This window comes from Linepithema humile, chromosome 4 (genome assembly GCF_040581485.1).
Source record: "Linepithema humile isolate Giens D197 chromosome 4, Lhum_UNIL_v1.0, whole genome shotgun sequence".
In the NCBI taxonomy this organism is placed as follows: domain Eukaryota; kingdom Metazoa; phylum Arthropoda; class Insecta; order Hymenoptera; family Formicidae; genus Linepithema; species Linepithema humile.
The window spans coordinates 4,503,312-4,527,745 of NC_090131.1; the positions used below are offsets into that span (position 1 = coordinate 4,503,312).

The following is a 24,434-nucleotide window of genomic DNA, read 5'->3' on the forward strand; positions in this document are numbered from 1 at the left end:
ATTTCTATCTTATTTGTCGCGAATTTCCTACAAAATAAAGCCGGCAACGTCATTTTATCTTGCTACTTGTAGGTGCGTTATCTAGACAAGCCTGTTTCACGCGACAAGTTGGTTTCTAAACGATAAACGATATTAAAAAATGTGGGCTTATTTGATTTATGTACAGAAACCTTTGACTGATCGATTGGACACTTAGCTACGTATTATTTATTATCCACGCTTGCCCAATAAAATTAATTGAAAAAACGTCAAACACCGTTTTACTAACAAAATATAAAACAATTTTCTCGCTATCAAGCTCACGCTTATATTTCAATTGTTCGCTTTGATTTATGTTTTAACTATAATAGTATAATTATAGTTGCAGAAAATATGTTTTCAAGATGATTACACGTGTGCGTTTCTTTGTATCCGAGAGATAAGATTACATAATATACCACAAACAAGCGAAGTGATGCAAGAATAGCTCAACGCGAATAAGCGAATGAGGATTGTCAAGTGGTAAAGATCATAAAGGAACGATTAATGTTATTTTTCTTATCTTCATCAACTCTTTTTCACGAAAGAGAGAAAGAGAAGTGGAGAACGTATGTGACATTACGAAACGCACACGCGTTTCATTTATTCACAGTTTGCGATAACATTTGACCCGGTGATCTGTTGTCGCTCGTCGAGGGTGATCGGGAAGCTTCAGAGAAAAGATGACGACCATCATTGCGATGAAAGAACGCCTCGCTTTGTAAACGAGAATTCTCTCCACGCGCATAATAAATTATTAATCTACTAAATTGTGTATTTTGCGAGTGAAAAAAAACGTTTCCAACAAAGTAAACTCTTGTTTAAGATCTTGTTGACAATCGCAAAAAAGAATCAAACGTTTAAAAAAATTATTTGTGCAAAATTGTGGATTCAATTAAATATTACTTTTAAGAAAGCGCAAATAAAATCGCAAAAATGTGTTTAAAAATCAATTGATAAAGTGCCAAAAATTCTCTCACCCAAATGTCAAGAAATCTTGTCGGTAATTAATAGACAATCGAGAAAAATATGTATTGAATTTACGAAACTTTGCAAAAAACGAAATCAATAACTCACCATAATGGCAATAAGATGTCGGTAATCATAAGGAAGTGGTCCATCGTTCCGCAGGATGAAGTTTTGGGTTCGATTGAAATGCTCCAGATATGCTGGATGCGACGACATTACTCTCGAGATGTTATCCAGCCTAGTGTTCTGGAGAAAGGTATCCATAAACAACACATGTGTCTGTAACAATAAAGAAACGTTATCGTTAGTAAAAGTGTCGCATTACACACTAAATGAAGAAGAAGTTTGCACATTTCGAAAGTTAAAAAAATACTTTTTATAGAATAATAGTTTCGCTCTGTACAGAATCGCTGTGTGGATGATCATCGACTATTCACGCGCTTCTCCTCGAATTGTTAAAAATAGAATCTTAGAATCTTGTTCGTCAGATTTTCAAATAGAAAGATTTGTTTCCGCATTAGCATATCTCCGGTAACTGGTCGTGTTATTTCCGTTGAACCCGTCCCGTTACTCGTATCTGCTTTGAAAAACTGCCACATGCGAACAATTTTGGGCATTAGAAATCGCGCGGAACATATTCTCATACATGTGTTATGGTGATCGATGCTTCGTCGTGTTTATTTCGCAGCTCACATTACTTCGGTTACAAAGAGCGCGAAGGCAACGCCAATCGCGATATTAATTATTGCGGTGATGATAATGTCAACGCGTTCGCCGAGAAAGAAGCGAGTTTTCGGATCATCCGATCCTCGCAATCAGGTGTTTGCGTTGCATCATTCGCCAGTGACAACAGCTCGTCTTGACTGCCACTTTTTAACATATTGCTCACGTCTCAGTATGCGCGTCACGAGAGGTGGAGATCGCAACTAGATAGATATCGGTATAAATTATAGCTCCATACACACCAAACACGCTACATTAAAGCATCGTATTTAATGACCGTTATTACATTCCACAATCCGTGATTGCTCCTTAATCGATTGCCACAGTAAACAATATATCGATACGAAATTATTACATGAAGCGCGAGCAAAAAAATATTGCAAAAACAATAAGAACGCGTAATGCACGGCATAAAATGATAGCAAAGCGATTGTGAAACGAAGATTATAAATAACTTTGTCAACTATTCAGTTGCGCAATATTAAGAATTCCGCAAATTAAATATCCCAAGATAAATATTATGAAAATTTTGCGCGCTTCCGGGAATTTTTCGAGTTTATTAACGCAAATTAAAGACAAACATTTGCATTCCTAGACAACGTGGCATAATTCATCACTAGAAAACAAGCGTGATAACTCGTCGCGATTTTTTTTCACCCAGTCACGTTTCACTACGTAATGCAATTTATTAGATACACTTTGTTAATATTTATACTTTATCAGTTTCTCGCTGCCGCGATATTGAAATCGACTCATCCATTACGCGTATTCGCCCCCCCGTCGGACTCGAGGGGGCGGCTTCCGCCGACCGAAAGAGTGCTGGCCGATCGATTGGCGCTGACGCAATCACATTTAGGATCGCTTGAAATGCATCAAAGTAAACATATGGATAAACAGTCGCCCGTCATGCGAGAGGCGCATGCCGCGAGTCGGCGCACGTGCTCGCACTCCGTAACGGAGATGGAGTCCTCATGGAAAGTCAATTAGTTCCAAAGTTCGGACTCGAAATTCTTTATCTTCCACGAGGCAAGGTTATTTCGCACAAAAGCACTCTCGCATTCGCATTCCTTTCGACTAAACAGTACTAGCGGCAAAGACTACCTCTTCCGCATGCGAGCGAGAGCACTCCCTCTCACGCAACGCTCATTTGCCTTTCTTATTGTACGCGACGACGCACAAAGGAAGCAGACGGAGTGATTCCGCAGCGACGAGCTGTGCGCTTCGTCAAAGTTTGCAAGATTTCAGCGGCTTAATGCAGAAGTACTCTACTCGGAAGATACTGCGAAAGAAGTTTCAATAATAAACTCGCATGAGCAACGGAATTATGCCGGAGAAATCCCGCTTTTCATCGAATCCTCGCGATTTCTCAACAATTCAATAACGAACTCGCGATATTTTTATCTCCGCGTACTAGTCATCGATCAATCAAAGTGTATCGATATATACCGCGTCATCCGTGTTTATTAGCAACAGGAAAAATATTTCCAGGAAACCGTCTTATCGATATTTTCATGCTGGTAATCCGATATTATTCATCTGTATTGAAATAAAGACCGATAATGAACACCGATCGCAGCTAATGAACACTATTGAGATACTTACAGCGCGGCTTACGCTGCTGCGAGCAGATTGAAAGTAAGTAGCTGTGACACGAGTGTACACAAATGCGAGCGCGATTTGTCCCACAATGATGTGGTCGACCTTGTAATGGGTTGCTAACCTGTGCATACAAACGCACACGCGCGAAAGGCTTTTCACTTTGACGCCGGGCTTTCGCCTCGGGGGAGAATATTAAACGGTGTTCCGGCGGATGTACGCGAAGACGCAAGCGGGACGCACGCGCGTTACGTTATACACCACCCGTTATAACTGTCGTAGAAAAACCGACCCAGCGGGACACCGGTATACGTGACGAATCGTGTGCCGGTCACGACGCGATCGAACGCGGCTGGCTCGAACACGACGAATCGTTCGTTATCATTCCTAATCAGATTGCGATTGAAAAACACTAGACGGTTTATTAACATACGCTTTCTTCAAACGCGATCGTTAACGCGGTCGATTTCACTGCGCGACCGCTCGGAGTAAACAAGTAAAACGAAGGGAGAGCTCGAGCATGGTCGTGGTTTTTTTTTTTTTTTTTGCGTAAAGGATCGCGCGGATCACGCTGTTTTTGACCTCGTTTAAAAATCCTTCTTACTAGCAATGTGTTGTCAATAATATTGTTCATTGCTGTGCATTTTTTTAGCATTCAAAGACATTGTAGATGTAAACAAATAAAAAATACATTAAGAAAACAAAATTAATATGTGTTAAACAGCTTATTACAGCTTGAGATTTTAAAAAAACCCAGTTATTTCCGGATTAAACGTGTTTACGAAGCTTAAATTATCGCCGTGGAATTAATCGACAATTTAAGCGGAGGCCTTCGGCTGATTATTATTATTACATGTTTGTCATGAGACGAGCTTAGCGAATTCCTGTATTAATATCGCGCAATCAAAATCGAAATCAATATAAATGTGTAACTGTATTTCGTAGGATTTTTAATCGGATGTGATCAATAAGCGCGCGAAAAAGAAAAAACATCGTCTTTATCTTCTCATATCGCATCTCGTAAAAATAAATATCGTTTGCCGTCTCGTTGTGTAAAATTCATGCTAGACATTCGATCAGTCGGAGCGCACATATGCTATGTCTATGTACTTATGTATATTTACGTAAATTTATGTAAATTTATGTACGGCGATCTCTTCATTCCAATTCATTTACCTGCTGCGAGGAGTTTTGCATCTCAGAAAACTATCACATTTTCTCTATATTCTTCTCACACTGTATTTTGTGTTCTTCTTACGTTTTTTTTTTTCTTTTCTTTTATATTTTATGATACAATTTTGCATTTCAAATTTCCTTAAATTTAGAATAAAAAGTCAAGTTTATTTTGGACATGAAGCAATTCCGCGAGAGACACATTCTCTCTCGCAACGTCTACGCTGTGTTGTCGCAAATCGCGGCATCAAGAGTAGATCGACAGCGGCGACACCGGTGGACTTGCCACCGTAGATAGATAACGTGTATTTAATAACTGAAAGTCTCGTTAAGGGAGCTGGCTCCCGAATCGGCCGGTCTATTATTAAACGACGACGGCATTCGTCGCCGGCCGGTTTCAACGCGTCGGCGGAAATAACAAATTACTCGGTGTCAGTTAGCCGGCGTGGCAGCCGGAGATCGAGAGCACAGTCCAAACACTCGAGACTATACTCGATACTTTTCGACGGAATTTTTCAGAATCCGAGAATGCCTCAAGAGGAAAAATATCGAGAGAAAGAGAGAGAGAGAGAGAGAGAGAGAGAGAGAGAGAGAGAGAGAGAGAGAAATTTGCATACCTCGTTAATCGTGAGTCATCTGTCTAATGTTTGTCCAGAAATATATTTTACAGTTGCATTTTATCGACTGCTTTATAGGTTTTCTGCTTGCGATTATCGCAAGCAACACTCACGCGAACTTGAAATTAATATTACAACCGGCGATTATATAACAACTATTGCTTCGCTACGTAAACATCCGCTTGATGACTCGTTCGCGAGATGCTAATTTTAAGTATGCGTTGCGTTGACGAGTGCATCGAAAAAAAAAAAAAAAAGAGAATAGAAGAAAAACCAGTAACGCACACACCACAATTCTTCACACGTTCCCGTCGGCAATCGATAGTAGTCATTAACCGTTATTTAACGCTCGACCTGGCGCGGATCACGACAAAGTTGTTAAGTTGTTTTCAACATTATTCTAATTCCGCGTGCTTTTTTGTCGGTTAAATCAAGCATTAAATATTCATCGTATGATATCTTTCAGCGACCGGTCGCGAGAGACCGTCGCTGCTTTATCATCCCAATCTAACCGGAACAATTTCATTGATGAAGTTATTTGTGTGAGCATATAAGCCGCGCGAATTATTCTCATGTATTCCGTCGCAATTTCCTCGCTGACATTACGATCCGAGATAACGGCGATTGAGGCCGGGTATAATTTCGCCCTGGGTTCAATTTTCCAAGTTACAGATAGACAGGAATGACGCTCCGGTGCTTATTTGCGACTATGGAAACGACTAATCTGTAGCGCCGGTGAATTAGTAACACCGGAAATTGAACTGGCCGAAATAGTGCTGGGCCGGCAGTTTCACCTCCTACGAGACAATCGACGTGAGGGCGCGTTAAGGGCCGCAAAAAAGATTCTAGACGATTGCGAGCGATCCGCGGGGAGCCGCGTCGCGAAAATAATCGGACTAACGTCGCAGGACACAGTTACACGTTACTCAATTAACTTGTACGCGCGTTTTGGCAAGTCGTCTCGCGCCCCGTCTCGGCGAAGCCCTCGAAAGACGCAGCCAGCGCGGCAGGCCACCAGCCTCCTTCCGCGAACCCTTTTTTCTGTCTTGGCGAACGCTCCTGGCGATCGGCCCGCGACTCGCTGAGACTTGGTGGCGAGCTCCCTTCTCGGCCACCTCCTCCTCCTCCTCCTCCTCCTCCTCACCTTGCTCTGCCAGAGCGAAGGTTCCGCGCGTCATGTCGAGACTTTCCTACGCCAAATACATACGCAATCGAATATCAAGCGGTACGACCATACTTTTTTTCTCGTACGTGACTGGGACAATGGGAAGAACGGTGGCGATTGTTCGAGAAAGGACAACCGGTCAACCATTCAAACCTCGATACGACCAAATCGTGCTGCGGTCTCCGTCATGAATATAGACTAGAAAATTATGCTACCGTAGTTCCCGTGCTTATTTACGACGCGAGGGTTGCGCCATTAGATTTTCATTTCATGCGAAAAACACGGGATAAACAACGGAGACGCTGCACAGATAATCGTTAAATATTTCTTTCGCGCGTTCAGCTTGCGCGCGATCGCCCGCGGGAAAACCGCACTTTTTATCGCATTCGGTTTTTATTTTTTACCGGATCTGCATATCTCGATGGAACAATCAACAGACAATAAACGGCGATATATAAGACAGTGCATCTCCTTCGCCTTTCATTGTATCGTTATTGCGATATCCATATTTCATAACCGACGTCGCGTGGATCTCGTAACGAACGACAATGTACGATGGACGAATATTTCTTTCCATAATGATACACTAAATGCCATTGTCCATTGTCAGTCGCGGCAATAATTACTGGAACAAAGCCGCGTAAATTATGTATGCGACACACTGAGGACACATGGCACGAAAATGTCCGACGGTATCGCGGCTGAAAAATCCGCGGTTGAAAATTTTGCCGTAATAACGGAAACGGCGACGGTGCGCGCAAGTTTTCGTAATTCCATTCGCGAGGAAACGAGAATTCGTTCGGAAACTCCTACAAAATGTATGCGACTTTCTAAGACATTATTTTAATAAGTTACAGCAAAATCGCATATCCTATTAACTAAGCGCTTCTGCAGCTTAAGTAGTTTTTAATCCTTTCTCCGCGCACACGAGTAATCTAGAAATTTACGGCACATTCCGCATTTAAATGAGACAAAATGAGTCTTTCGGGACATTAAAAAGCTACTAAAACTCAATGCGCACGTCGCTCACAAATGAATGAAGAAAGTGAACTTCTAAGAGAATCTTCAGAAACACGTAAGAGGAGCCTTGCGCAAGAAGTAGAAACAATGTTCAACTTATAAGTTATTTTACAAATGTGCACCATTAATACCGTTACCAAATTAGCCGCGACTGAATTAAATCGGCGAACAAAGCGAATAACTTTCAAATAATTTATCACATTTTAAAAAATCGATCCCGTTCACTCGCACTTATCTTATTTCTTTCAGAAATAAAGCAAGGGAATCGAATTGATTTTTAAAAATATAATAAATTATTTAAAAACGTGCTTTGCCCGCCAATCTAATTTACCCGCATTTACTTTAGATTTTACATGAGAAGAAATCGATAATCGATCCACGACTCGATTCTTCGTAATGGAAGCGTAATGCATCATTTCAATGCAGAGTGCCGGAACTCTTTATAATTCCACGCCATTCCCTTCCGAGAATAGAAATCCGAATAGTTGCTCCCGCAAGTCTCGAGCGAGACTTGTTCGGGACCTTATTGATGAAGTTCGTAACAACGAAAATTATAATGTGCGCCAAGTGCGCCGCAATTTATGCGGACAAGTGTGTTACACCGCGACGAAATTACGATACAAATTGCTTACATGAAGTAATAATGTAATTTAGAAAGTACAAGTTTCGAATTTCTTTTTTTACATATCGAAACTTTACACATGTAAATTTTTAATGACGCAACATTCGACACAAGTTGAGGAAACTTCAGATTGCTGCCTTATTTTCCTAGAAGATGTGTGCAACATTCTATAATTAAGATAGCTCGAGTTTGGTGATGCTCGAGGCGACGCCACTACAAGCCACGCTGCCGCATTTTGGACAGAATCTCGCCGCTGTATAGCGCAAACAAAATTAGGCGACGGTAATAGCTACGCCGGTTCTATATGCGTGTGTGCTTGTATGTGGGCGCGATTTCGCGAAAAAAAAAAAAAAAAAAAAAAAGAGTAAAAAGATACGGCGCGCGTGTCTCGCACGTCACACAGCAACATTTCGCGGGATCGCGCGAATAAACATCGGTGAACCCGGGAATCGTATGTTTGTCATACTTCGAGCATCTTACGATGCGAATGACGCCCCGCATCTACACAAACACGAAGCCGTGCCAATCGCCCCGCTATATTTGCGCGGCCTTTTAATTCGCGCGATTACTTGCCACGCGAACTTAACATTTCGACGAGATCATCGCAACGTCACCGGCAGCTATCAAAACACGTTAATTCATCTTGAGCGCAGATGCCAGAATCTCGAGTGTGTGAAAATTTGATTGCAAGCGACGAAAATATTTGATTGCGAAGACAAACATTTTTCGCGAACGTGACGGTGTTTAATTTCGACTTTTCACGTTAGAATTTGATGTTTCGAAATGTGTGGCTTGAAACAAACACTCTGTACGTATACAAATTTAGCGACACAACGATGGCATTAGTTCACGTCGCGAGTGACTATTAACTTAATTTTAAAACGCTTCATATATTACACTCGGCCGCTCGCCTACAATTGCCATAATTTTACCGACTATTCTATATGATCCATTAATCAAGCGCGATTGTCGACGGAGGCTGATCATGCACACGAATGCGCTTTGATTATTGACATAAACGAGCGGCAAGAATCACCGTCACACCGGCCGGCGAATACTTTCGATTTCGCGCGCGCAGGAATTGCAAAATTTGTTTGACGCGATTGACGGCATAATTATCTATCGGAAGATGTGTGACGTCGTAGGCAAATAAAAAACAATCTGACCAAACATGTTTTTGTCGAGTAAACGTGTTATTATACCGCATGAGTCACGGTACACAATACGCTTTTCTAATCAATTTAATCGCGCCGCGTCGATCATCTTTCAATGCGCGCTCGCAGATAACACAATCATCCCAAAAATTCATCGCATAATTACAATCGTCGCTCGCCGATCTCTTAAAGTCCGCTAACTGATAATTAGAACATCGGTCATTATTTCTGAGTCTCATTCACACGGCTCGCCGTAATCCCGAGTTGTTTAAACTGAAAAGGTTAAACGTCTTTCATTATGCAACACGAGTCAACAAGCTCTTTCACGGTGGTTTCCTGGACCGCGGCCGTCGCTACTTTTACGCCCTATTACGATTCAATGGGCGCCGAGTAACTTCGTTAAGCGCGATAAAACGCACCGTGGCGAGCCGTGCGCCGTTTATTTTATCATCGAGTTCACGCGACGCCGCTCCAGATCCAGGTGAACAAAAGAGGCTATTAGCCTCGCGATTTATCCACGCTCCGCTTTGTTGTCCGGTAATTGACGCCGCGCCGAACGCGAACCAAGTCCGTTTATAGAAGAGCCGTCGGTTTGCGTGCGCGCTCGCGCTCCCGTTTTCACGCCGTCGGGGGTTTCTGCTCTCGAGGGTTACAGCCCTTCGCTTCCCATTTCGACGCTAACGAAGTTGCTCGTCCGGGACAATGCGTCTAGAGTTATTCGCGAAATTTGCGCGCAAATTGCCGCCGTAACGCCGAAACTCGCGTCCGTGCGCACCCATATCCCTGATTATTCCCTTCGTATGGATTCGCGCAATTTTCAGATTAATAGCCCCCCCCTCCCCCCCTCCCTCCCTCCCCCTTGACATGTATCAAATTCAATATTAACTGATATTTGTTTGGCATAGATCGAACGTGAAATTAACTAATATTTGTTTGGCGCATATCGAACGCGAAATTAACTAATATTTGTTTGGCGCATATTGAATGCGGAATTAACTAATATTTGTTTGGTAAGAAATTTGATTGCGTTATGAATTGTTCAGCGTGCGGTTGAAAATTTAACTTTGGCCGTGAAAATATTTTTCCCCCGACGAAGATAATTTCCGAAATATTGAAAAATTCGAAATATGAAAAATTTAAATATCGGGACGCGCGAAACGCGCGCGTAATAATTAACTGTTGCTTTCTAAATGCAACATGTACGTGAGAAAATTAATTGCACCACACTGGAAGGTATGCTTCGAGATACACGCCGCAGCCGACTAATGAACCTGTTTTGTAAATTGCTAAAGCATTTCAAACGCGCCTTTCGCCTTTCGAAGCTTTTCGCCTCGCCGGGAACGATTCGTTCGCTGTTTCGTAAGCGAGGATTTGAAAAGTTCAAAGGGAATATTCCAACGACGTTGTTGCCGGCCAGATGTGGACGACTGGAAGAAAACAAAACGGTCGTAAAGTAGCGGCGTCTACGCACGCCATGCCACCACGACGGTCTGGATATCCTCACACGCGCTTCAGAAACGAAGACGATGAAGATCGAAAAACATGACCCAATTTCGATAGCCGGCGCCGCTCCGTCCGCATATGCAGCGCGCGCACGTCGGAATCCGCGTCGCGTCAGCGGAATTAAATGCCAAATCGTATTTCCGCCACGTTTATGCGCTAGACACGATATTAAGCCACTATTCGTGCCGGACAAACAGACTTAATTAATAAGCGATGTGATTCGTTTCGACGAAAAACGCCGGAAATTCTCGTGCGAAATAACGATATTTGCGTGGCTGAAATTGAAAGTGAGAAATTAGAGTCTCGCCAAACCACCAAGGAATACCGACGCCGACGCTTCGCGGGTGGAATGTTTGGTCTATGTATGTATGTACGCCGATGAACGTCGCGCATATTTTTCCGACGGCTCGCATCGCGGAGCAAGCGACAGGACAGAAACACGACGAACAGAACGGCGCGACAGGTGGGGCGGCAGCGCCTGTTTAAAAGTCGATTCGATTGTTCGGTCATGCGTGCCCGGTTTCGCAAGCCCGGCGAGATAAAGATAGCGAGGGAGGCGGAGAGAAAGAGAGACAGATTCTGTGACGTACCCGCTTAGGACGCATGAAATGAAAATTTTATCGATTGCCAGAGGTATCTCTCGGCTTGAGCTTGTAAATTGTGACGTCGCTATATAGAAGCTTTATACACCGAGCTGTCTCGAGCTTTCGCCGAGCACATAAATCGGGACAATAACTTTGCGCGCTAAGGACGATAAAAATATAAATTTGTGAGAAGGAGAAAACTATAGAAAATCCGGCACGATAAATATGAACAGTTGTACCTCGACAGTGATCTCCCCGTGGAATGTTATTTAAATAATAAAATAATAAACACCAATTTTCTCTATTAATTTTTCTGTGCAGCTCCAAAAGATATCGCGCTCTCGCGCGATAGCGCTAAATCCAACGCCGCGATTAGAGGCCGCGCTTCAATATCTCCGGAGATAAAAATATTTTCGATAGAACATACTTCCCGAAAATATCCCGGGACATTCTGAAGACACCCTCCCGCATTTTGCGCCGTTACACGCCACATTTCACAGTTACTGACTCCCGTTTTCTTCGCTCGTCGCTCAATGTCCATAAAAAAGTTCAGCCAGTGAGCCGAAAGTAGATATTATCGTAATTTCCGTCGGTTTTCTTGCGGGAACACGTCCGAAGCGACTTCGTTGCTCAACCAGCGCTCTCGGATTAATTGTTTGCGCCTCGTTTCGCCGGCGGGCAGAATCTTTTCATTATCCCCGGCAACTTGAACTACAAGCGTCACACGAAACAACTGTAAAAATAAATCTTGAGCGCTACGGCGCTCCAACTACAAGACGAAAAGAAGCGCGAAAGAGACGTCCGACGGGGATTTACGACGTCAGGAAGCCGATTATTGGAAGAAAGACCTTGTGCCACATTGTATATCGCGTAAATCACTCCCACACGACGCGTATACCGTCGTGTAGCAACACCGAATTTTTCACCTAACCGTGTTGCGAGCACACCGGCGTTAGACACGAAAGGTTACTCTCCTCTTACGCAACGATCGCAAGAAGAAGAAAAAACGTCTAAGGCGAAAGAAAGTGAGAGTTCGGCATTGAGGTATCGTTCTCCATCATCTATCGATATTAATTAAGCTTACAATTAAATTGGGATTTTGACAATGTACTTCGCTTTGGTTCACTGATTAGATTAAAAGTCGAACGGTCAAAGTTTGATCGGTGATACTTCAACTCTCCAACGAGACACGCCCGTTTTCATCGACCGCCACTGTACGTAGAGCCGAAATGAGGGAGCTTTAGCCGCGGCAGTTAAATTTATTCGCGCCGTTTGCGAAATCGCCGTGCGCGAGGCGACCGCCAATACGAACGGCGGCATTATCGTAATATCCGAAGCGGGTAAAATATGCGTGGAGTATCATTGAATCCGATAGGAAGCGCGGCCCCGAGATTGACGTTATGAGAAATGCGATATTACGTTAATCCGATGGCTGAATTGTAATCGTATAAAATGCAAAACGCTCGTCCGGATGACGTTATTTCATCCCGATGTGGATTCACGCGTATCGACTCTTTTTTTTTTGGCGATTGAGAAATATTTAGGTAAATAAAATTCAAATGTACTTTTTTGCTCGCCGATGCACAAGTAATTAAAACGATGCAGGCGCTCTTTATCGACCATATTTTATAACGGAAGAAAAAAGTTAGGAGAAAAAAAGAAATACGAAATTCTACTTTCGCCACTCGGCGTTGCTTCATAATATCTAGCTTTTCGAAAGATCCTCTAAAGCTTTTAAAAAAAACTCGCGGTGAATAATTTACAAATTACGCTCGCTCATTCCGCCTTTCGTAAAGTGTTGCGCACAGAACCCGCCGCCGTTGGTCAAAGTAAATGTGAAAAGGAGTTAATGGCGCGGTCGATTCGCGAAATCGGACGGCCGCTAATGACAATAATGACCGGCCATCAGTACAGAGAATTAATCCCATCGAAGATACGGAGTAACGTGCCAATTACGCGCGGGAGCGAGAATTGAAGCGGCGGCAAAGAAGCGCGCGAATGATGGGTTTTTGCCGGCCGCTGTATACGCGATTGGGAAGACGGAGGAGGAGTGAGAGTGTCGCAAGAAGCGGAAGGGAACGATAGAATGTAATGTCGCGCGCCGCCACCTACGCGGGAATTAATTGCAATCTACCGCGATACGGCTTAATTAAGATGAATAATTACGCGGACGGCGGTGCGCGCGGCGCGCCGCCGCTCGTATCCGACAATTGAACGTTTCCAACAATTGTGCCTGTTTTCTCTGTATCCCCCCCCCCTCCCTCCGTAGACCCCGGCAGTTTCCCACAAACGGCCGATTGGCCGTACGATCCGAACGATTACGAGTGTGTGCGGCGACGACGGCGATGCATATGCATAACAATGCGACCGCGATATTCAACACGCCGGCTCACATGTCCCGGCGTGGAGATGCACAGAGTGTCCTGGAATTCGCGTCGTAAGATGATTTTTAATGTGTTGTTCAACTGTTTATCGTAATTTTATGCATATAAACGACGTGAGAACCACATCCGGCACCAAAATATACGATCACTTTCTATTCTACTTTCTCTACAACTTCCTCTAAAATCTAATAGCGATTTCTGGAACACCGTGTGTAAATTATTGTGTTGGCGCGCGCGTACATAAGCGTGCACGAACGACAGCCGCTTCTAACTAGCCGTTATTACGGGTGTGTCGGACTGTTACACCGGTTGGTAAATCGAAATGTCAAACTCGACACTAATATCTCCGCTGTTGCATTCAACAATTCGCGTGTTCGAACTGAAGTACGAAACTAGACGCGCGCGTTTCAGCGATTTGTCTCAAGTATCGCTCATCTGAAATTGATAATTGCAATTAGCAGGAAACGAGCGATTCTCTTAATAGAAACTTTTAAATCGAAGCAGACGAGGTTAAAAGTTTCTCGCTCTTATTACGAAGCATTTGCTTATAAACTTTTTTAATTTCAAAAATATCAAAATTGTGTGAAATTTACGTGTTTTTACCGTTCATATATTTTCTACAATTTATTGTAAATATAAAAATAAATGTCATCGCTTTATTCGCCCAATATTTCAATGTCTCCATTTAAACTTTTCAAAGCGTTCAACTCCGGTAGATAAGAGTGGAACATCCGCTTCATTTTATATGACCCATATAGTCTCCAGGCCTTGTCATTTGGGATGTTATCAGACAGAATGGCCGTAATAGGCGAATTTATCGAGAGTAAGTCGACTTCATTCCAACAAGACCATTAGCAGTATATCAGTATAATACAGCGAAAAGATATCTCTAAAAATTCACAGCTGTGACATTCTTAAAAATACTATACTTTCAAAATATTGCGTTGATTAATGACGCTGAAAATTCGATATTTGATATAATTCTAGGGTATAGTATATCTGGATCGCATTAATCATCAGGTGCATTATATATGTCCGCGGTCAAATTACGTCGGTTTCATCACCCACTCGCGAGGTCACCGATCCGACTTATGTAACGATATGCAAAAGAAAAAAAAAAGAGAAAGAGAGAAAAAAAAAAGAGAGCAGATTATACTTCGGACAGCCAAGGTGCTCCGGTCATCGACATTTTTTTTCGAAACATATTCGCTGCGATTGTGATAACGCTCGCTTTTCGACGGCGCTTATCAAGACAACAAGCACGATATTATAACATGCCATAATTGATATAGAGGTTATATAGCGGGTGTCCCGCGCCCACTTCACGCGTGGAATTGATTGAGCGGTGTATTACGCAACGCGCGCGCTGCATTATTTTAATACGCGTCAGCGTCACATTATCCCGCGACATGGAACACTATTATCCCGCTGCCGTGCAACAACGCCCAAACACGCTCTCGGCGTTTACGAGTTTTCCCTCGGAGAGGCTCTCTCGCGTCCTTTTAAGCGAGACGATAAACCCCGACCGCCCGTGAGACGCCAGTGTGCAAGGGGTTATAGCACTTGTTTGCCTGGCCTAAAACAACACGTTCTTCTCTCCGGCCGGAGTGGTGAACGCCTGAAGTGTCGCCGGCCTTATCAGACGCGCGTGTACGTGCGCGCGAGCGCACATGTGCGTGCGAAATATATAAAAAAAAAAAAGAAAGAAGTGTTGCGCGACGAAGAAGCTGACGCTCGGGGCCCGGAGTCTGGCCGACACAGCGATTTCAGTTGCGCACGATCAACACGAAACACTCCGCTGAATTGCAAGGAGTTAAGTAGCATGAAATGATGATATTAACACATGCTCGTGTAACACGCAAACAAAATGATTTATCGAATGTACAGGAGTCTAAAATTAGACGAGTAAACGTTCGTCTCGCTGGGAACAAGTGTACGAAAGCGTAATGAAAATTAGGACAGATGTCGAATGTGTGCGTGCGTGCGTACGTGAGTGAGTGTGTCTCATTTGCTACACGTTTTTCGACACACCACCCGGTAGTCCGACAAAAAATACGACCATTTCGAGCGGAGCGAATTAACTATCGCCGTTGTGTATCGCTACGCAGAGACTCGGCAGAGAACGCGTGTGAAAAATAATCTCTTCTCTCCTCGACGGGGAAAACAACACGGAGGCGATAAAGAAATTAATCTCGCGCGAGATTTATTGCGACCATCGTGGCGCGAAACACCGCGCTAAATCTGGAGTAATCGATGAAAAATTGTGGTGAAAGTGACGGATGTCTGCGCGATTTAATGCTGAGCGCAGAATGAAATATACACATAAAAATATTTGCAGCCTCGCAGATCTGTTGGAGCTACTGTGGATTTATGAAAATATGCAGAAAACGCACGTCCACAAACAAAGAGAAAAAGAGAAAAAGAGAGAGAGAGAGAGAGAGAGAGAGATGTTTTAAGGAATCTCTAAAAGAAAACATGAATATTTCTCAACTTTTTAGCGAGTAAATAAAAGAATTATTCGATCATTATTTCACAATTAAATAGTGAATGTTTATTTGTTTAGAAAAGTCATTCTAATAAAAACAATGACATTCTTACTTTTATCGTTGAAAATAGAATTACTTAAGATTATTCTTACATGTTTTAGAAGAAATCTCTTCTGACAAAATATTGACGCAAAAGCGAAGAGTCAATTCGGGAAACGCCTTCCTCACGCACGCTCGCACACGAAAGCGATTTTCCTGTCACAACTTGTTCAAGGCTGGCAAGGGATTGCCCGATGGATCGACGAAGGGCACCTATGGATCCCCCGGGCAGCGGCGTGGGTACAAGTCCCACATTATCCCTTACAAGGGAAATCGTTCCCTTTTAGCATAACCATAGAGCGAAGTTTATTAATGGACCCTTTCTTTTATCTTTATCTACATCGGGTGTCAATTTCGTATCTCTGAGATCATTATTACAAATGTTTAATTTAGATAACGATAAGCAAATACCATCAAAGTAAACTCCTCCGCGAGTTCTTTGAGGATAAACGCGTGTGCTCATAATGTGCACTTATTAATTAAAGCCAATAATTAATTTGATATCTACACGAGGTGCTAATTGAAAAATTCGCTCCTCTCAAGACAAAGCTCCACATTCCCGGCTTCTGTTCAAGACACCTACGCCACTGGCGCGAAATCGCGCGGATCAACTCGATCGTGTAAACGCCATCCACCGCGACTGAATAATCTAAGGCGCGTTTCGGTTACACGTGTCCGTATTACAACTCTCAGGGACGCTCGGAGCTTTGTCTCTGAGCGCGGAATTACACTCGGCGAAATATCGATTGCCCAACTATTATCGACACGGTTCTTCTCTCTCGGCCACTTAAGCCCTCGAGGCTATATTGTGTCCAAATCGTTAACCACAATTTTCAGCGCTGGAGACAGCCCATTATCCACACGCTCCACCTGTTTACCTGTTTACAAACTCTACCTATTATTGCGGAGTCGAGCTGTTTCGGACGATTGTGTGTCATAAAAGAAAAAAAGAAAGTATAGAAATAAATGTCATTTTTGAAAAGCGCGAGTATAATATATTATATTTCACTATAGTGAAATAGAATATTTAAATTGCCGCTGTCAACAACCACAAAAAAAAAAGGACAGGCAATTATGATTTTATCAGCGTTCTTTTTATCTCTGAAAAAACAGGCGTATAAAAATATAGTTTTTCTTTATATAAATATACGAATAAATGTTAACTGTTGCTGCGAGAATAAATATAGAAATTATATCTAATGTCGTTAGGACTTTTTGCGAATTTATTTAATGCACGAGCAAACAAATTAATCAGCAGGAAGCGGAGATTTCTCTGTCTCTCTCTTTCTCTCTCTCCACGTCTCCTTATTGAACCGAGTCACGTGAATGATCTGTGCCTCGGGTCGTATCTACCGATATCGGTGCGGGCCCCCAAGGTCGCTTGGATAAAATCCGATAATTTAATTCGTGCGATTTGGCCGACCGATTTCCAGAGCGAAATACGTCTCCCCCTTCCCCCTTTATCTCTCGCTCAATCATGGACGCCGGACGCCATAGTCAACGCGTCCCGAGAAACATCTTTCAACGCGTAAGATACACTGCGAATATACAGGGTGATCCAATTCACCTTCTATTTTTTGAACAAATTCTTCGACTTAAAGTCGAAGTTTTCTCACTAATCCTCAGATTTTAGCTTCTGTAAATCTTTTGAAATAATCGGTTGAGACGAACGGTTCCATGTTTATCAAAGAAATTGTGAAAAAAAGTCGAAGCAAAGGTTTTAGGACACCCTGTGAAAGAGGGGCGGAGACACAGAGAGAAAGAGAGAGCGAGAGAGAGAGAGAGAGAGAGAGAGAGAAGGGAGGGAGAGAAGCTAGAGAGAAAATAAACTCAGCTGGAAAATACGAAAGCGGACGAAGACGGGGAAAGCGATGAGGAGGAGCGAGGTCGCGAACAAAGGAAACTTCGCGAGTTCGATGCTCCCTTCTTATCAGTAGATGGTACTGTTATAGCAGTGGCGGGCGGGGGCGGCCGCTTCTTTGGTCGCCGGCGAGGTCGACGTCATCGTATCGATTGCCGCCGGCCTGCCTCGTGATGACCAAACATTTCTCTCTCCCTCGCTCGCTCCCTCCATCTTCGTCGCGCCTTTGGGACGCGCTTCGTGTCCCACTGGCCGATTCGAGACCGGTTCACGAGGCACAAAGAACCTCGTCGTCCCGCGTCTTCACGTTCCGCGCCGTCACGTCCTGAACCAGGAAATACGCGAGTGATTCTGGTTCTCGCGCGAGACCCACGAAATTGCGACGAGCTTTCGAGATTTCGAATAATGCGCTCCGATACAGTTAGTAAAATGCAACCCGCGTAAAATTTCAGAAACAAAGAGAGAAAAACTGTTGAGATAGCTACGAGGCAGCAAGGCCGAACGTAATCATAAAGCGTCGCTACAATCTCGTGTTTATGCAAAAGCGTCGCGGCACCGCAGATCAACTTGGCCTCGCTCCACGAGACTTAATTCCAGACTGCGCTGCGAGTTAATTTAAGTAACTATTATAACGCCAAACTCGGACGGGCTTTTGCCCAACGCTTTTGGATTCCTCCCAATTTCATTCGCGGAACGCCGCGAACTTGACGCACGAATCGCATCCGCGGATTTCCATTAATATTCAGTGTTTATTTTGCAATGTTTATCTCGTGTTTATATCTCGCACGTCAAAAAACGATATATTCTTCGAGGACCTATCCGAGGACGCCAATCGCGTTTGCTTACGTAACCGTTAATCGGGACATTACGAAGGTGAAAACAAAATTTATCGCGACGAGTTCGCCCACGGATGGCAAGAAAAAAAATGGAAGGCTCGCGCCCGGTTTTAAATAATTTTCGTGGAAAGGACCCTCGTCTTTCATTCAGCTAGAAGCTTTGGTAATGCAAAAAATGGAAAAAAATCAAGAAGAACCTGCTGGGACGTGCGTGCGCCCGATCCGGCGGCCTATGACCGGGCATAAACAACGTTGAAAACCAGAACCCAGATCTCCGAAACCAGTTCTAGGCTGGAAAACAATTTTACGATCTTGGGGATAACACGAAGCGAGGAGATCTAGCGGTGGGAGAAGAAAGGTAGAGGCTGGGGGAAAAAAGAGGAGACGGGTGAGCGGCGTTTATTTCCGCCTTGGGGAGAACCCTTCAAGGACGAGCGCGGGAGTGCGCGTATATATTAAGAAACGCAGGTTCACTTAAATACATAAAACGGGAAGAAAATGTGAAAAATTCAGACTTATCTTTTACGAGTAGGAGAGAGCTGCCATTACGGGATATTCGACGCTAAGATATTTAACATAGTAAGCAAAATATACTGATATATTCTGTCAGTGTGGCCAAATCATTTCGGTCCGCCACAGAAAATATCCTATTCAACTACCAAGCGAACAAGCGAGAGATCTTTCGAGTCTTGGGAGAGAATTTCAAAAGAAGGCTGTGCCGTATACATAAAGTAATCGTGACAGGTATATAGCGAGGAGAGAGCGTGGACGAAAGATGTAGGGGAAAAAAAAAGATATTCGACCGTGTTCGTATCCCGACGAGGGGCACCGAATATACGAGACATCGAGCATGTCGAAGGAAGTGAAGAAGAAGAAAAGAGCCGGGAGAAAAGAGAAAGGAAAAAAAAATGGAACGCGCGGCGGTAAAAATAGACCGTCCGCGTCTGAAATTGTGCGAAAAGGCGAACGCCTAATCTATTTTTTTATTTGCCTCTTTTAGGGAAAACAGCGAACGCGGAGCCACGCGAACGCGAAAATAGACTGGCTGTGGCGCGATGCGTGCGCAAAATTTCTAATTTCCGGTAAAAATTGAACCGGCGCTGTTCAATTGCGTAACGAGTAAACGACGGCGGGGGAAACGCAAATGGAAATGTAAAAGTGAACGACGCACAACGTTATTCGCGATGGCGAGATTGTAACGTAGTAACTGGTTAGCTGTTGTATGCTGAGAGAAAAAGATAGGTCAGCAAAAACCGCTCCAGCATTGTTTACTGCTGCGGCTGAGTAACACGGCAGCCTTCAGCGGATGACTGTTGAAAATTAGCCTAAAACAACAATATTATCATTCGCGCTAATGGCTTCTAATGAGTTGATCACCTTGACTTGAGAGTTTCGCTTTTTGCGTTAATGAGTAAATACGACAATGAGTGAAAAGTATGAGCAGCCGGAAAATATTACGCATGTTACATGCTCGACGGCGAGCAAATTCGGCCTCTTACTGCTACCAAGGTCCACCGCCTTCGATCGAGCTAGGAATGACGAAAGGTGCTGATGAAATTGAGGAAGGTGGACCTCGATAACATCAGCTTTCCATAAGAGGCACGCATTTCAGACACGTATCTAAAAACGCCTAAAAAATGTCGACAGCATACAAAAAGATATTAAGATAACAATATAATTTGTATTTATTAATTAATAATTAATGATTGCTTTCCAAATATAAGCACGTATTTGCAAGTATTTGTGAACAATCTAAAAATTGCATTCCAAAATTTAATAAAATTTTTATCTGATTTTCGATTACCAAGATTTTGCAAATTGAAGAATGCAAATGGGATTTTAAATAAAAATACTTAATATTGTCTCCGCAAAATAAACATTATTTGAAATAAAAACACTCGGCAGTTTTTTAGCTAAAAGTGTTTATCTGAATTGTAATAAATTTCATTTAAATTAATTTAAAAGTAATTGTATTTCGCGATAACAAAATATTAAATTCTTGCCAGATCGAATACACAAGTTTTACGACTGAAAATAACACGCTTACACATGTAATCGAGTCACGAATATTGCTGCACATGTTCCGTGCATGCTCGAGGAAAAAACACCTCTTAATGTTGAAGTTCAGAGGCTGACGAAAGAGGGATGTGAAACTGATGCAGCATTGAGAATACTTACGTGCCGCTGTCTTGCATTTACTACAAGGAGGGATAAGTTATATGAAAGCACAGCTGCTTCCTAAATATCTACATGCAACAGCGGCGCACAGTTTCGTGACAGTTTCATTGCAGTCATAAAAATAGATAAGGATGAATATTCAACGTCGACTTTGTTTACAACAAATTTTACGAGTTTTTGAAAAACAGTCTAAATTCGCAACTTCAAACGAGCGCTAATCGAATAATCGCGAACTAGCTGACAATTTTTACACTTGCCTATAATTTTTGTCGTCATATGCATCACGACAGACAATATAAAGTGTCGATTATGTATTTAAAAATAAAATTGGTCGAAAATCATACTGTAATATAAACTTTAAAAAATATGCACATCAAGAAAATGGAAAATCGTAAATAAATTGTAATTTCTATGTATCGTATCTATGTTTTTCTGTTTTACAAATTATCTAATTATAACGAATTGTTGGCGTCGGTTGTCGACTTGCTATTTATTATACGCTGTTACGATAATCTTCATAATCACCTGATTTATCGCCTGATTACCGCATCACCCACGATCGCTTATCGAGTGCAGCACGTGGCGGGCAAAAATCGTCGCCGATTTAATCGCTACAACGCGATCTGACCTTACATCACATATATTTTTTTCATTCGAGTAAAATTAATCAATAGAATTAATCACCGCGCATTCACTTGGCCAGTGGATCAAAATTATCGAAGCTCACGAGCGAGCGCGAGAAAGAGGAGATATTTAGACTTTATTCTCGCACCGCGAAGAGAGTGGCACGAAAATACACTCGTCGTTATCGACGATAATACTCGAGCGTTTCGTCGAGCACATCGTCACGGCTGTTATGAAAGTTTCGTTAAATTCGGAAGCGATTTCGGCGAAGATCGTGACAAATCGCTTGGAAATGGATCAATTCCCAAAATTGAATTTCTACTCAGAAACGTTTAAAAAGATTGAAACACTTGAAAAAATATATCGTATGATTAAAGTGTTTTACATTCTCTTTAAAGTGATCAAATATACGGAAAATGTGAGCCGAACTGTTACTTCTTTCGTGAAAACGCTGGAAAGAGAAATGTGTGAAAGAGAACATTATTAAATGATGCAATCTATTTTCCTCAAAGAGTCATTAGTCTCTCTTAATTTATATCCGCACTGACCGAGCTTTTTCTAACGCGTGCCAAATTCCGACCATCATTTTTGGCACATACCGTCCAAAGCTGCTTTGCACAATTATTGCATTACGTAAGAATAGAATGAAATCCACAGTTACAACAATGATCGCGTATCGCCAGACTCAATTCCACATTCGAATCATCGTGGACTTTCTAGCAAGATCGCGGGAAACCGAGCGTGTATCGAAAGTCAGTTTTATTCGTAAAAAAAGAAAGAAGATTTGTAGCTGCTAGAAATTTAAGAAAGATGTCGAGAAACGTTATCTCGGCGGGAGATCAGTGCGTGATTAATCAGACGGCGGAAAAGAGCGAAACAAACGCGTAAATAGGAAAGAGGAATTACGCTCGTCACTATTAAATCCCGAGGTTTTCCGACCAACCGGCGACGCTGGTTGCCATCACGCGACTCTGTTCTCTCGCTTCTCTTTCCATCGTTAACCAACCCTCTTTCTCTCCTTTGTCTCTCTCGCTCACGCGTGGCCGGCCGCTCTCGTTCCCGCATCAGTGCGTTATTGTACTCTATTTCTGCCGATGAGCCGAGTAAGGTCTCGGTGACTTCCCGAATACGCGCACGTGTGAACGCGAGAAAAAAAAAGCAGAGAACAATCGTAAGCGAGATATGGATGGCGAAATGCATTAGCAACATCAAAAAATATCGTCAATTCCTTCGAGCAAAAAAAAAAGAGTGCGCAACAAAGAGAATATTTGAGTAAAACGTTGAGAGAGATTTGCAGCGAAATTTGTGTCACCCGACAGACGTTCTTATCTCGATCGTTTTAAACTGAAAGCAACGTTTAAAAAATGCATTTCGAGTTTTCTACTTGAATATATAGTGTCTCGTTCATATTTAAATCCGCAAAATGTATTCGCTATATGTATATTTCGGTGTAAACAAAAACGATTACATTAAAGAGAGAATGTTGAATCGATTGTCAGTAGAGAACGTAATTAGAAGTAATTACGTCAATAATATAATTAACGTAGATTTGTACTGTTTCCCCGATTTCTTACATCATGTCACATCGTATAAAATACTTTTCGTATTTTTCACATATATCTTATATTGCATCAGAATTTTTGTTATCTTTTTGCCTTCAGAAGTCTGATAAAAAAAAAAATGCATTACTTATCAAATAGGTGACACGTACAAGATTCTAGAATACCCGAGATTGAGTCGATTCGATATGCTTAAAAAGATCTCGAAGGAACTTTCCACTTGTTGCAAACGACATATGTACATCGCCGAAGCCGATTCAATCTCCGCCGATGCGATTTTCTAAATCTGCTCCAATCTGCGGAGCTCGCGATCGACGTGTCGCACATTTACTCTTTTCTAACATAAAAAGCGTTTGAAAATTCGAACGTTGCGACTGGGTGCGTGATGGCGTTCGCATCCGCCAGGTGACAACGGCTGGTCAATACGTCGACGTGCGGTCGATTTCGCGCACCAGTGGAAAACTCCCCGAAAGAGAAAAAGTCGGGGAGGAGGGAGGGAAAAAAAAAACTAAAGAAGACTCACGTTTGGTCCGATTTGGCCCATGCTGCCCATATCGGAGGCACCAGCAGGATTCTCGAGCAAATCTGCCGGCTGCGGGTGGTTCTCGTCGGCAATAGGAATCTTGAAGGCCTTTGATGAACGGCACTGAAGATAGATACGCGCACGGACAAATTCTTGCCGGACAAACTAATTAACCCGATCTATTCCGCTCTTTGAGTCGCGCGACGACGACGACGACAACGACGACGACAACGACGACGACGACGGCGGCGACGGTTTTGTCGAGATCTCAGCAACGAACAATTATAATCGTTACGACGGCGAACCGGCTTCAACGCGACACGTCCGTCGATTGTCACTGCAAGTACAAGCGGCGAGTAAGTGTAACACGGCGCGGTTATTACCAGTCATAATAATATCACAGTGTGAGGCTCGAGTGTCTCCCGGAAATCTGGAGACTGCGACAAAGCGCGAGTGGCGAGGAGACGAGCGCGCGTCACACGTATCGTTGTACCGGCACACCGAGAGGGGCGCTAAGGTTAGAAAATGCCGGAGGAATCGGGTTGCGCTTAGCACCGGGCTACCGGAATACCGAAGCGACTGAATACCACGAAAACAACCCGAACACGATGAGAGCTAGTTGCTAACTGCCAAGCGGTGCCCCACGAGTCGAACAGTCGCGATCATCTGGCCGGCTGCCGAGTGATGAAGAAGCGGAGAAGGGGTAGATCAAGGTACGGGGAACGGTAGGGGAACGCACG

General features: G+C 43.1%; 1 protein-coding gene across 4 annotated transcripts in view; it reads right to left on the minus strand.

Annotated features, from left to right (window-relative positions):
- Positions 1 to 24,434, minus strand: part of Sesn (Sestrin) — a 173,299-nt gene that overhangs the window by 15,431 nt on the left and 133,434 nt on the right. For all 4 annotated transcript variants that reach the window (XM_012366505.2, XM_067353350.1, XM_067353352.1 and 1 more), the window contains one exon: positions 1,096 to 1,266. In XM_012366505.2, coding sequence (XP_012221928.2) covers positions 1,096 to 1,266 — 171 coding nt within the window. The remainder of the gene's footprint in view (positions 1 to 1,095; positions 1,267 to 24,434) is intronic.